General features: G+C 49.2%; 1 protein-coding gene across 1 annotated transcript; it reads left to right on the forward strand.

Moving 5' to 3' along the window:
* Window positions 1–1,334: 1,334 nt before the first annotated feature.
* Window positions 1,335–14,585, forward strand: LOC119440712 (uncharacterized). Its single transcript, XM_049663022.1, has 5 exons — window positions 1,335–1,644; window positions 6,326–6,658; window positions 8,880–9,065; window positions 11,307–11,555; window positions 14,442–14,585. The coding sequence occupies exons 1-5, from the start codon at window positions 1,540–1,542 to the stop codon at window positions 14,583–14,585; spliced, it is 1,017 nt and encodes a 338-aa protein (XP_049518979.1). The 5' UTR covers window positions 1,335–1,539.
* The last annotated feature ends 440 nt before the right edge of the window (window positions 14,586–15,025 follow it).

Consider the following 15,025-nt stretch of genomic DNA (forward strand, 5'->3'; position numbering starts at 1 on the left):
GTCCACGGCGCTGACACTGGCGTTAACGCTGGCGCTGTCCGTGGCACTCATCGCGGCGTTGCGGGAGGAGAATGAGAGGACGAAGTGAATGATGATGATTGGGCGAAGCACCTGGGGATCATTCGGGCAAAACGCCGGAAGCGTTCTCCGGAAGCCGGAAGCTGGCTTCCGGAAGTGGAACCGGAAGTGGACGCCGCACGGCGGAGGGAGGGAGGGAGCGACAGCCCCGAGCATAAGATGCTTCGCATTAAAAAAAAGAAAGGTGCCCCCACCCCCTTTTTTTTATCCAGCGGCCGTGGTAAAAGTTTACTTATGTTGTGACTTTTCTCTTACGCGTCTGGCCAAACGCGAAACCGTCGCACGTGGAAGCGGCGTCGATTCAGCGTCTGTTCCGAGCAACCAAAAGCACTGTTAAACGCTGCCGGGCTACTTGACGCGGTAACACCATGTGCAGCATCCACGCGCCCGTAGCTTTCCTTTCATTGCCACAGAAAGTTGTCCGCGAGATAGAGAAGTATTTCAGGGCTCCATTAATCTCCTGCAACACTTTCTGCAGCATAGCGATGCAGCATAGCGATTTGCCTAACCGGCAAGACGCATAGACTAATTTTATTGCGATAGCAATTATATGGTCACTCCGGGCGCATTTTCGCCGTTGTCGTTATCGCCGTGATGTTACGTGTAAAGTCCAAGTGCGATAACACCATGGCCGAACGCCGTATGCTGTAGGTGCGAGTGAAAGCGTGCGGGGTTCAGCCGAGGATGGTGGCTCGATCTGTTCAGCGAAGAGAATGGTTTGAATATGCCTTGTAGCAACAATTTTGCTGAAGAAAGCGGCTCAAGCAGCTTCACCGGACGGAATGACGACAGCAAAAATTCACGCAGAAACTCCTCTGGGAGTTGTCTAAGTATGCGTAAGCATTGTGCCACTTGCTCATCTGGGACCTGATTGATGCCGTAGGTGGTGGGGGGGCGCCACCCGGCTCGCTCTTTCGGAACGCAGGACGTTGTGGGGAAATGAGAAAAGTAAATATTGCGCTCCAAGTATGTGCGCTTATACTCGGTCTTTTTGAAAACATAGTCGTTCCAATGCATTTTGAGGCTTCAAAGAAACGTGGTTCAGGGCCCCTTTAAAACTTTCCTTTTCCATCTCGTTTCTCTCTCTCTATTAAAAAACCTTGGCTAATTTAGCCACATCATCTTGTATATGACACATGCTCACAAGCCACGGTGAAAAGCAAGATTATTCAATCTTGCTTTTTTGTAGCTGAGCCCACGGGGTAGCCAGAATCGGCTAAATATTCGAATTGCGCACTTTGGCATGTTAGATATTCGCGGTTATCATGGTAAACTTGCGTGCTTCTACGCCGAAGACGAAGAAACGTGGTAGCAAGCTTGTACACTGGCGCGAGCTGTTTCGTGGTCGAAGCACGAGCGCGGAGTCCACGAGCCAGCCGTTGCTTCCATTTGATTCTGTAGCCGTCTTGCGTAGCGGACACGTCGCGAACAGCGCCGATCCTCGACAAGTCATATCGCGCCATGGAGCAGCAGCAGCTGATCACGAAGGAGGACTCCCCTAGGCGTGTCCGAATGGAACACGCGTCCACCACGTCGTCCGTCGGCTTCCGCCTGACCAGCAAGAAGGTGAGCATCTTGGAGAATTTGTAAACAGCGACACTCATAGGCGCCGACTACGGGGGGGCTCCGGGGCTCGAGCCCCCTCCAGAATTTTCCGGGGGGGGGGGGGGGCAGAGCCCCCCCACCCCTCCCCCCTGCTCAGTACCTGCCCGGCGATGCCGAACCCCCCCCCCCTCCCCCCGCTCAGTACCAGAGTCCTGTTACCCAAACCGTTTAAGGTTTCTTTTGAGTTGCCTCTACATTTTCCCTTACAATGTTATTGTGGCTAAAAGCTCACTGCATCATTGTTGACGCGGACGTTCACGGCTTTTATTCATAATTTCGCTTTATTTCTGAAAATCCTAGCAATAGCAAAACAAGCGCATTAGAAGCTCCAACGGCGGCTCCCTCATCCGTATTTTTTAACTCCAACATGTTATTTAAATTTCCAGTGTGAACACCATTCACGGACACATTATATTTCAATGTGTACACAGGCAAAGTTTATTATATTTTTAAAGAGAAAGAGCTAGCCAACCAATAATTATTTCTAATGATATGGATAGTCTATGTCCAGAGAATCAATATGTTGCTGTATGTTCAACTCGCTACAAAATGCTTTGCACACTTTTTTGACACTGAAAAAGACCTGAAGACTTCAGTGACCCCTTCGGCAGAGTCTTTCATCAACGGTGTGTGAAATACACGTGAATGATATGTGTCTCAGTATTGCTTCTCTTTCCTGTAGGAAATGCTAGAGACTCATGAAAACAAAACTCAATAATTTACAACATTTATTGGGGATGGAAACATCGCAACGTGCATGCAGAGGTCATATATATATATATATATATATATATATATATATATATATATATAACTTAGTAACCGAAGGGAGGCCAAGCCGGATTCACTCGAAATCAGTATCAATAGCAGTCATGCGCATCAGAGCTTCTACTAGGACTCGGAAAAAAAAAGATCATTGCACCCCCCAATGATTACCAACAATTGAATACGGCACGCGGGCCGCGTAAGCGTCAACCGCACACAGTAATTTGCAGCTGCGGCAGGGCTAGATGAGAAGACGCGTGCTCTCCTCCCTATGCGCGCATTTGATCATGTGACCTCCAACTAACCCGAATATTGACGGCGTGGGAAGGTAATGTCGATCAAGCCGCGATCCTTTTCGGCTCAGTGTTACGCGCTTTTTCTCCCATCCACAGCGTATAGGTTGCTCACTCTTAAAGACTTTTGGACTTTATACGGAATATCACAGTGACGACGACAGCGAAAACTTGCCTGGGGTGTCGATACATGCAATTGCAGTCGCAATAAAAGGAGAAATATAAAACAGGCGTCGAGCTCGCTTCTACCGCGGCTGCGGATGTGGCAATGTGCACCGGCTACAAACACAGCATGAGCAGCAACGACAAAACCAATAGTGAGCACCTCGCTTATCGGTACTTCGCCAGAACCCGTCTGACGCTGAAAAGGAAGCGTATTTTCCACCGTATAAGCACCAGCGGAAACATAACACTAGGCGCGCGGGGAGACAGCGCACGCGAAGGGACCCCAGCCATCTCGGATGGCCCAAGCTTGAACTCGGCGGAGATTAACTTCAAAATGAAGCGTGTGACCCACATATGTATGGCAGAGGCAGGAAAAGTAGAAGTTGAGGACCCGTGTGTTCTAGCCGCTAGGCGAAAGAAGACCCCACGCCGCTATTATGAAGGTTCCTCAGCTCACGTGTTTCCATCAGCGAGTGACATGTACCGCCAGAGGTTCTATGAAGTACTTGACACAGTGCTGTCTTCGTTAAACAACAGGTATCCACCTGATATGTGGCAGCATAAGTCCCACATTAAGCAGCTTGCCATAGGGAAGGAAGACGAAGCATATATAACATAGTTCTACGGTGACGACCTTGAACCAGGACTCCTGACGACCTTGAACCAGGACACACCACACAGTGGCACCGAAATATTGCACGAAGCCTCAATAGGTAACCCGTAAAATAGCGAGGGATTGTGGGATGCGCCGTCTGCTAGCTGTTTCCGGTTCGAGTGAGCGCCGCCGCCTCCACCGCTTCGCCGTTGAATTCCATCGATGGGCTTGCAGTCTGTTCTTCTTTCTGGGGTTTTACGTGCCAAAACCAGTTATGATTATGAGGCACGCCGTATTGGAGGGCACCGGATTAATTTTGACCACCTGGGGTTCTTTAACGTGCACTACAACGCAAGCACACGGGCGTTTTTGCATTTCGCTTCCATCGAAATGCGGCCGCCGCGGCCGGGATTCGATCCCGCGAGCTCGTGCTCAGCGGCGCAATGCCTTAGCTGACTGAGCCACTTGCGCTTGCAGACCGGCTTTGTCCCACTCGAAGATTACCCGGTTGCAGGTGCTGTTGCGAATGGTGATGGTCCGAGCGGCCACGAAGGTTCCATGTATGATGCCGTGCCAGGTGCCAAGAGGAGGAGTTATCCAGGGAGATTAGAAAACTGTTTTATATACACTGTACATGGTATTTTACAAGAAGGGCTCCAGAATATTGGAGCCGTCTACGTGCTAACATCTTTGCATGTGGTAGCGTTTACATCTCCGAGCGTTCTCCATGGTCGAGCGTGCTCTACATGGTCAAGCGTGCTCTACATGGTCAAGCCTCAAGCGTCTCTACATGGTGAAGCGTCTCTCACAACACTCAAGTCCCCTGTTTTATCCCTTTCGTTTCCTTCTTTAACTCGACGACTGAATACACTGTAGTTCTTTTAGCCAATCAGCATCTTGGATCAGGTGGCCATATCCCGCACGTGATGTGTCGTCGTTTCCCGCCGGGCTCCGCCTCCAATCTTGTTAGGTCGCCCCCGAACACAGGCAGCGGTTGACACCTTGGGAACCGAACGTTGATGTCGTTCCCCCGGGATTGCCAGACACTGGCCCCTTTCAAGATTCGCCTCTCCATAGCGGCCAGTTCGCGGAATCAGGGAGGGCGGTGGCTGTCTCGAAAGGGCGCCAGTTTGGCGCGTCGCAATCGACGCCGGACCTCGTTGTGGTTCGGGCGGCGCTGGTAATTCACGGGACCGCACCAAGGGGCGACGCTGCCGTTTAGCCACGCATGAGGTAGCCCGGAGACCAACTGCTAATCCCTCAGTCCCAGGTGACAATTCTCGGCCGCGAGAAAGGGGCGCCAGGTTGGAGCGTCTGAGTCGGCGCCGGCCTCCTGTGTCCCGAAGGACCGCCAGACACAACAGTGCCTAGCAAAACCATCGTCGGTTGTTCAGCCGTTGCCTGCTCAAATTCAAGCGTTAAAGGTGAACGCATGTACCTACTGCCTTGCAGCAACCCTTGCTGAGTCAGCTGTGCACAAGCATCAGAGGAATGGCTGCCACTTCCAAAACTAACAAGGCAGACACCATCCGTGAACAAAAAGAAAATGAACGTACAGTGCCACTTATCAGGCGGCGTTTAGCTGTGTAAGGGCCGACACGGAATGATTGCCCAATATATTTCTTTCTTTAACATTGACTCAGGCAACCAGAACTATTTCAGTACTCGCATTCACATAAGAGGTATTATGAGACGAGGTTTTACGGCGCGAATTTAAGCGGGACACAGCGAGATACATACATAATACTCGTAACCAACTAGCCCTCCTTAGCTCCTTCAGTACGCATAGAGATAAAGTGCAGCCGTAATATGACGGCGATACGGCCATTGTTGACAAAAAAGCGAGAACGCCTAACTATACGTACCACTTCAAATGAACCCAGAGTTTCGACCGAGAAATGCCGTTGACAGAGCGCCAAGTTATCATTTTCAGCGCTAGCTGCGCCGTTATACCGACGATCTCGGTTTTTAGCTACGACCACAGAGCAGCATGCACCGCTGTAGCCATCGCATTTTCTATGTAATGCTTCTATACGCTTGATAAATTATCGTATAACGATAACTTTTTCACCTGTCTGACTGACCCGCAGGCAGAGCAGTCAGTGACGGTGCGTCCAAGTAACGGCAAATGTCGTAGAGCTAAACCTGGCAGAAACAGAAAAGGCCGCCGAAACGGAAACCATAGTTCCTTTATGATTAAAAGCGTATCCTTGCCTTTCTTGGCTCGTCATCGTCGCGCCCAGAGTGAACGGAAACCTAGAAATCAGCTGCATGAATGGTACGAAATTGCTGGTCGACAAAGCGGACGGAAAGCTTCGCACGACTTACAGTTGAAACCGCGTAGAAAAACACGTGCACGTGCGCCGGGCATGCCGCCGATGCCGCCGCGTCGTCCGTCGAACCGGAACCTGGTAGCAGACGGCGCGCCCCATAATTCCTTGCGATTGCTCGTTTTACGGCTCACCTATTCCTAAAGAATGCCAGAAATAATTACAGCCATTAAAAGCACGGATCAAGATTAGCGCGCCTTCGGACGTGAAAAAAGGAGACTGCCAAATGCTAGCTCAAATAAACCACGCGCTCCTCTTATTACGTTCTGTAGTTATCCTTGGCGTAAAGGTTTTCGCAGCGACGGGAACTTCCTATAATAGTTCTTTTTTTTTTTCGCTGCAGAGAAGAGTGTTACTATAGAAGAGAGCACCGCTCATTCCTGGTTCATTAAACACAGCGTCACCTGATGTCATCATTGTCACTACCGGCGTTACTGCTTCCGTTTTCGATCCCAGTAACGCTAAAACACCGCAATCCATGGTTTGACGGACAGGTTATCGTGTTCCTGGTCTCTGCCGTGGCGGTGCTCGGGTGCGTGCTCGCGCTGAACGTGGTTCACATGTACGGGACGCCGGCGTTCACGGCCGAGACGGCGAGCACAGGGCCGCAGGAGGAGGATTACCTGTCGGTGCCGGTGTCCGCCGCCCTGCCGGTACAAGCGGCGCCAGCTGTAGAGCGGGCCCCGCCTGCCGAGTCGGCGGCACCTTCGCAGCCTGCAGGCGCGATGCCAGCCGCCGTCGCGGAGAGTGGCGAAGCCGCGGACATCGCCACCTTCACGCAGCTTGCGGCCGGCGAAGATGACAGCGGTCTCGGCGGCAACGACACGGTGGGTCTCAAGTTCTTTTTCAAGTATGCAACCTATCGCGTGGCGTTTCTGTCAGGTCGTGCTGGCAGGCCACGACGGAGCGGAGCATACGAGACAACCACACTTTTTCAGAACCAAACTCCAAGTGTTTTATTTTGCACGCGCCTCCTTGCTCGTGGCCAGAGGGGGCCAATGGTCAGCTGATATGTGGCGACCACTCCACGACTACAGTGTACTAGAATATTCTAGTACGCTATATATACCACGACCGAGGTCTCGCACGTCAGGGATTGACGGCTTGTGCTGAGGACTGAGGTCGTCGCGGAGTAGCAGTGCGAAATGAAAGTCTGCGCGTTAATCCGATCTGCAAATTAACTCGATAGCTAAGGACCCCGTGCCGCAGAAAATTCGGCGACGGTGTCCGCGGCCTAGAAATTCATCCCGAACCACCCCGACCATAGACGCCCTCCGCGTGGCGCAGAGGCGATGGTGAAGTAATTGAATTTCTCAACGTAAAATGCGTCAGAAAAATCGTACAGTACGACTTAACCACAACCTACAGATATGATAGCGTCGGTTTGTAATGCGAATATACGAGAAAGCATAATTCTGTTAAGCGAAAACTCAAACACAAACCCATTTTCCAGCATTTCTACCATTCATACAGCGGCGCGCCCCGGTCGGGGTTCCTTGCAAAAACACCATCCAGATGGCGCTCGCCTCCTCGGCACGGTAGGGAGCCTCCCTACGGCACGGCAGCGGCGGGCCTAGTCGAAAGGCAGAAAACAGAAAGCTGCAGTTGCGGGAAGCCTGACAAACAATCAGGAATTTTTGAATGCTGTCGCGTTCCAAGTGCGAAGCTTAAGCATCCTCCAAAATTTTCCGGTTTATCTCCAGCAACCTCCATCTAGAAGTGCAGTGGAGGCTATATACCCTGCTGAAAACAAGCCGACGCGACGACCTCATGCACATCCATGATCCGAGAGATATCGTTCGCGCGCTTTCGATCTCGGAAGTCAAGCTGTACCTAACCATACTTTGTTGTCTATCGCTTGGCGATGCGCGCGAGGGAATTTAGCTGACTGTGGTGGCAGGCGACGTAAACGGTTCAGACTTCGCGGAGATTCACGGTAGAGTTTCGAAACTGCACGGCTAACTAATCATACAGTAACCTTAGGTGCCACATGCATTTATATAGAGATACCGCGCGAAGCATGGATCCAATTAAGCAGGATGGATAAAGATCACATGCTGCTAAAAACAGCAGCACTCGGACGCCGGATGGTGAGCTCTGGAATCTGGACGGGAGAATTTACATGTGCACTTTACAGAGCTGCAGAGGCTTCATCGCATGAAGCCGAAGCTGGCAGTTACTGCAGACTACCAACTCGGCGACGTCCTTGAGATATATATAGATTACGGTAGTATGAACTGCAAAAGAGTGCTAACTTGGGCCGGTTGGCACATGCTGAAGTTAAATGGTATAACAGCGCATGGGACAGGACAGACAGAAGAAAGCGGACAGTGCTTCGTCCGTCTTTTTCTCCCTCTGTTCCTCCTTTTTTTATTTACGGCAGCATTTTCACTCAGCCAGCTATACTGCTGATGGATGCAGTCATACCATACAGCCTACAACAGCTATAGCGCCCTGTGGTCTGTTCACGCGCGTGCACCCTCATAAAATAAATATAATTTGCCAACAAGCACTTTATGTTCACCCATGGCACGACTTAGCCCGTGGTGCAAAGCCGGCACCTCTAGCACCTTCATTTAAGCTAGCTGCGAAAAAGCACGATGCCTATAGGGTTGACCAGACAGGCATTCACACATATTGCTGAAGAGCATATTATTCAACACACGAAGATTTAGATCTCAACGCCATTGGCTGCTCTTGAACATGGCTTTATTCACTCATGAGAAGCGCTGGTCTTGTTTCTAGGAATGACATATGTGAAATTTTGTGCGATCTACCTAAATTAAGCTCTTCAAGAGTTAGCACAAAAGTGCTGTATTTAGAGATTTCGCGTGACAATGACTCTCTGACAGAGTAAGTAGCCTGCCGCTAGTGAAAATCCACTTCCGGCTCGCGCAACTCACTTGTTTGGCCGCTCCGGAACATTCCTTCAAGACACACCTGGTCTACTCTACATTTTGCAGCAGGGTGCGCGCATAAAAAAAAAAATGCTCTTGATATGCGAGAATGATATGTGACGGGCTACAGCTGGCGACGGCACTCGCACAGCGGCAGATGGATCCCCGGTGCCTGGATCCCGTCCAGATGACGCCGTGCTCCGAGAAGACCAGTCGGTGGCCGGCTTTCTTCTTCGACGGCCGCCGCTGCTTGACGCCTGTGAGCGTGCCGCCGCCTGGGTGCCTGGAGGGCCCCAACCGCTTCCGCTCGCTAGGCCACTGCCGCGGCGCCTGCCAGGTGAGAACACAGCTCAACACGCCGAGTTTGTTGGAGAATCGGTCTATTGTCAGAGTTTGAGAGTTCTTATTTAGACGTTCTAGTACTTGCTTTTGTCTACGTATATTGACCGCGGTGTGCGAGTGATTCCAGTAAACTTCCGCTGACATTTCTTTCGTGGCAGTCAAGTCCACCAAGAAAATAGTGACTCCTTTCCTGTGTTTAAATGATCTTCTTTTTTTTTCTTGTCATGTATTTTAATTGTAGCAAACGCGCTTCACGCCTCGATTTCATATGTGCTCCGTTTATTGTGTGCCTGCATGAAGACGGAAATTCATTTGCTGCCAGAGAAAGGGCGCGTGACTGCGGCCAGCCATTTCATTTGTTGCTTGTTTAAATTTAGCGGAAGTGGCGTAATCGGAGCCCTACCAGTCTTTGTAAAGAGCAGTATTGTACATGTTCCTCTAGATCAGGAACGAAAGCTCCTTCCTCGTTTCTTCCCAATCTTGAAACGAGTTCCCCTTACAAGTTGCGAAAGGAACGTGAACATTGGAACGTCTCGTTACATTAACGTTACATAGATTTTTTTTTTTAAAATTCAAATATAGTGTCGGATAAACCTGAGGCGAAATAAAGAGAACAATTTAGAACTCACGTAAAACTACGTATATATTATACGAATTTGAACATCACCGACAGCAGATTATCTGGAGATAAAAAGAATAAAAAAAAAAAAAACGCTCCCAGACGAACTTTTTCAAGGAGCACCGGACACGGCCGCTGGATAAAAAAAGGTACCGGACATACTACAGACATGTCTAACTGCAACGTTGGTGCTCGTCTATTACAAGTGCAACACATATGGCTTTTTCCACTTGGACCTTCAAATGCACAGTCAGGATACTGCGCTTCAGCTGTGCAAATAGAAAGTTACCCACATGCACCAATATAATTAAATTTCTTGTACAAGAAACCGCGTCGAAAGGAACAATACATCGACGTTTAATGAATGCTGATTCAATATTGCAGTGTGAGTGGGAAAAAATGTCTAGAATACATATTCGCAACTTAGTGTCCCTTGTCTGAACTCTGTAATAGTTGCATCTCAGTGTTGGTGTCCGACAGACGAACCCGTGACAACCGTTGAAGATTGTCACGTGACAATCTTGAAGCTTTTTAACACCAAAGCAGTCCTCGATTTCTTGGACGATGTGGTCCTGTATGTTATTAGCCCAATAAGATCGTAGCGCATCCTTTCTCCAGAGGATGTTGCTGTGATAGTTTTTTATAGCACATGCCTCCAGGCCCTTGTGTTTAAAGGGCTCTATTTAGGCGCTTGTGCTTCTGGCCAATTCTTGCAATTGTAATATTTTGTAAGTCGTATCATTCTTTTGCAATTCATTGTTCATGTCCATAGTACACATAATTATTCATTGCCATAATATTATTAGGTATAGATTTTACGCACTTTACAGCGACTGTTTTTAGGCCCCTTTACAGCCATGCCACATCTAATGTTGATATAATTCACTATTCATGTACCACTAACAAGCCATTACTATCGTCTTGGCGCTCTTTGGCCACATCTGGCCCTTGCGCCAATAAACCACAATAATCAATCAAGCTCAATCATAAAAAAATGTAACGGAGAACTCACGAAAAAAAAATGCGCCATAGTCACGTGACAGGCAAGTGGTAGTTAAATTAAATTATGGGGTTTTACGTGCCAAAACCACGATCTGATTATGAAGCACGCCGTAGTGCGGGACTCCGGAAATTTGGACCACCTGGGGTTCTTTAACGTGCACCTAAATCTAAGTACACGGGTGTTTTCGCAACCGTTCTACCGACCCTTATTGGAACGGTGGCGTTCCTCAGTTCTTCCCAAAATGAACTAATTCCAGGAACGCCGTTCCATACAACACCGGTATAGAGTGCGAAAGATGCCGCGGCAGTGAACGCTGAATCTGGTCTGAGCTGATAAGGCTCTGCTTTGATGCAGCGAATCTGAAGCACTTCCAGAGCTTCTATGCACAGAAACACTGGTTCTTTCAATATATATTAAGTTTTGGAGCAGCGAATTTTCCAGAAGACCACTTGTACGTGGCGTGGCTTCAGGTTGTCACAAACACAGACTAATTGATGGCGCTGACGTGCGTTACGAATCTGAGCACTTGATCCGCAGCTGAGAACTCTGCTCGGCTGTGTGCATGAACCCGCGCTGTCATTGTATGGGAAGTGATTGAGCCTCTCTCTCACCAGGGCCAGGGCGCGCGCGCCGAGTGCCGCGAGCCGGCGCTGCTGGTGCCGTGCAGCCGGGAGCACGTCAAGCGGCGCTGGTTCTACCCGGCCAACGGCAGCTGCGTCGAGTGGGGCTTCCCGGAGGGCAGCTGCGTCAACGTGCGGCTGCGCCTCTTCCAGAGCATGCAGCAGTGCCTGCTCGACTGCGTGCAGCACGACGCGCCCGCCTGCCGGGAGTACCCTGTCGGCCAGCGATGCGGAGAGTACCAGGCACGTATCGAGGAACGCTGGGAATCCCCAGGTGGCGCTGCGTGCGAACTTAGCGACAAATCTAGGCCTCAAGTTTGGCACAAATAGGGAATTATGGTCTTTAATGAAGAGACGAGTAGCTACGTGGTATCAATTCAACAGCAAGTCATTCCCATAGTGAAGCAATATAAGTACGTCTGCGTCACAAACGAAGGAAATACTTACTGAAGCACCCACCAAGATAATTTGAAAATAATGGGAAGAGGAATGCAACAATAACGAATCAGCATTATGGGGCCACAATAAGTATGAGGTGGTGCGGGGAATCTGCGAAGGAGTAATGGTGCCAGCGCTAACGTTCGCAAATGCCATTCTATGCTTAAAATCGGATATCTTGTCGGGGTTGGCAGTTGAGCAAATATCGATAGGCCGGATGGCGTTGGGAGCCCGCGACAAAACCACCATGAAGCAGTGCAGGGTGACATGGGTTGAGCTAAACAGCGTTACATGTAGGCTCCCTTGGTTGAGCCTCTTTTGAATTCAGAGGAGCGAAGGGCAAAATTAGTTTTGAAGAAAGGCTCAGGAACATAAATGAAAATAAATGGGCGGCTAAAGTGCACAAGTATCTGTACCTGAAAAGCGAGTACACAGAATGGAGAAACAGGTCAAGAAAGTTGGCGACCAAAGTACAGGATGAAAGTGTAAATAGACAACCAGGGGGGGGGGGGGGGGTATTCTGTACGAATCCACCTAGAGGACTGTCCACTTCGGCTGTAGTCATTGGCTCAGGCCTCACGAGCGCGAAGGAGACTGGCTGGCACCTTCGCGCTCGTGAAGCGGAAGCCAAAGGCGACAGCCGAAGTGGATTCTTATAGAATACCCCCCCCCCCCCCCCCTCAGAGGGGTCATCAGAAAGTAAGTGCGAGAAACGGAGACAATTGGATGCCAAGAATGAAAACAAAGGATCATGAAGAAACATTCATGAAGAACAAGAATGGGAAGAAAGAAATTGGAAGAGAAATCTGTGCAATAATGCGAAGGGAAGGGCCTTGCTATTTGAGGCTCGAGCTGGTTGCCTAAGGACAAAAACATACCGGAGCAAATATTCGGAACTAGATGAGGCATGTGTATGCTGCAGCAAAACTCCGGAGACCACTCAGCACATCCTCATGGAATGCGAAGGGATTCACCCAGGGACAACCGTAGGCAACATACACTTTAGCTTGGATTTAAAGTGGACGGAAACATCAACCGGTCAGCAGTTGAGATAAGCAAGATCCGTTTAGAGTATTGGTGAAAGAAAAAAAAAGCTAGAAAAAGATTGATACGACCGGATCTGTTACAGTAAGGTAGCTGTACGAGGTAGATTTTGAAGAAAAAAAAAGAGGTATGCAAAAAAAAGTAGCAGTTTCGTCCGAAAGGTGAAGCATCAATTGCGATAGCAAATTAGTAGACAGCTATACGAAGTAAGGATATTAGTTTCATCGGCCGTATGAACTCGCAAACATTTGCTTAGTAACTAAATTAACAAGCACGGCGTCACGCGCGCGCAGGTAAACATGAACACATCTCTTTCGATGACCGCGGAAACTCTCTGTCAAAACGTGACAGTCTGGAAGCGTGGGAGCAGCGGCGAGCGAATTGACCTTCGCCCTGTCTCTCGCTTCAACGCGAACTAAACGTCGAATGCACAGCGCATACGAAGCTACCTGCACTGGGCGTACTTTGTCCACGTCGCAGATCGCTGTCAAAATACGGCGACCGCGCGGCCGCGCCGTAAGCAGCAGCCACCGGTGTAGAACGTCCCCCCTCTCTCGCCTCCCCCCTCGTGCCCCGCGCGCGCGACAGAAGACTGCACACTTCCGCCCCGCGTTTCTCCCTCGCGCGCGCGAGATTGAGCCACGATCGTCGGCTGACCCTCGCAAGCTTTCACTTGCACATACAGCGTACGGTGCGCGGCGACGATGTTATCGTGTTCGGACTTTATACGCAACATCACGGCGACGACGACGGCGATGGCAGAAATGCGCTTGGAGTGACCATATAATTGCCATCGCAGTGAAATGCTAGGTAAAAAAAAACATGCATGTACAGCATATCTGATTAAATCAAGCAGGCTAGGGGACCATTTAGCACCGCCCCATTTCAAGTGGGATGCCATTCAATCCTCATCATCATCTTGTCTCTCCGTTCACTTTCGCTTGCAAAGTTGTTATAGAAGAAATTCAGCTGTGCTTTTTTTCTTGTTGAATGTCAAAGTACTTTTTGGTGCAGTGGAGTTGAATGTCATGCATGATTTTTGCAACTGTTCTAATGCACTCGGCCTTAGTAAAGGTCGCCCTCAGGGCTTTCGGCCGACAGACCGAAGCCGCGTTGGTCGAGGATCGTTATACTCCTCGGTCGCGCAAGCAACGCTAGTGCATCCCATTGGCGGAGGCAGAAAAAGTTGAAGGTGCTTACACTGGCATCCGGAATATAAATTTAATTTAACTATTGGAAATTGTCTTTCGCGAAACAAGGAAGAAAACGTTGCAAGGAACTATAATTACACGTTTCTCCAGGATTCTTTGTTATGCCTTGCAGTCAACAAAGCATGAATAAAAATAGGCCTTCGTAAAGACAACAAAAGTTTCGAATCCGGTGTTTCGGCCCAATGCGCACAGCATGTGTAAACTTAAACGTACCACTGTTTGAGTAATTGAAGTACTTCCGGTACTACTACGATAGTTTGCATCAAACAGTTTTCTGCATTAATCTACGTACAGTGCGTTCGTTTTCTATCGGCTGTGCCAGTTCTGGATCTCAAATAGACCGATTATACCTGTACTGCACTGTTGAGTTATGTGGCCTCCTTCTATCATGAATGCCAAACGTTGAAGGTGGGGGGCTTTCTTTTCACTGTCGCAGGTCAACTTTCCGGTGTTCTCTGCCGCGAACAAGAATGGACGTTTCGAGTGCCTGACGGTGGACCCAGCAGAAAAGCTCTGTCTTCTGGGTCCCAACATGTTCCGCAGCTACCGCGCATGCGCCCGCGCTTGCCTCATTTCGTGATAAAGCTTTCTTTTGCGAATTTCGTCGATAACGGTGAACACACGTGTCCATTTGTGTGTATAACTCGTTTGGTGTTTCAAGCGTCGGTGTTACGATCACTGAAGCTTCCGAATCGAACACGAATATAAAAAAAAATAAGGACTTCTAGTCTAATTCTTAATTTTTTTTCTGCTTTTGAATTAAAAAAAAGATATATGGAGATGAAAGGTGACGAAGCAAGTCTTTGAAACGAGCAAAATGTTCACCACAGTTTCTCGTTGTGTACCCGAAGGAGCGGGTAGACTATATGTGCGCGGCTCTTGTTAATTAAATGTCCTAGTACAATCGGTCTTAATCGAATATCCAAGGAAATCAAATTTAAAATTGTCGATCGAAATACAATTAAGAACAAAAGTATTCGATACGTGTACTCGAATATTCGCACGCTCCTATAGTGTCAA

The sequence above is a fragment of the Dermacentor silvarum genome, chromosome 2 (assembly GCF_013339745.2).
Source record: "Dermacentor silvarum isolate Dsil-2018 chromosome 2, BIME_Dsil_1.4, whole genome shotgun sequence".
NCBI classification, from domain to species: Eukaryota; Metazoa; Arthropoda; class Arachnida; order Ixodida; family Ixodidae; genus Dermacentor; species Dermacentor silvarum.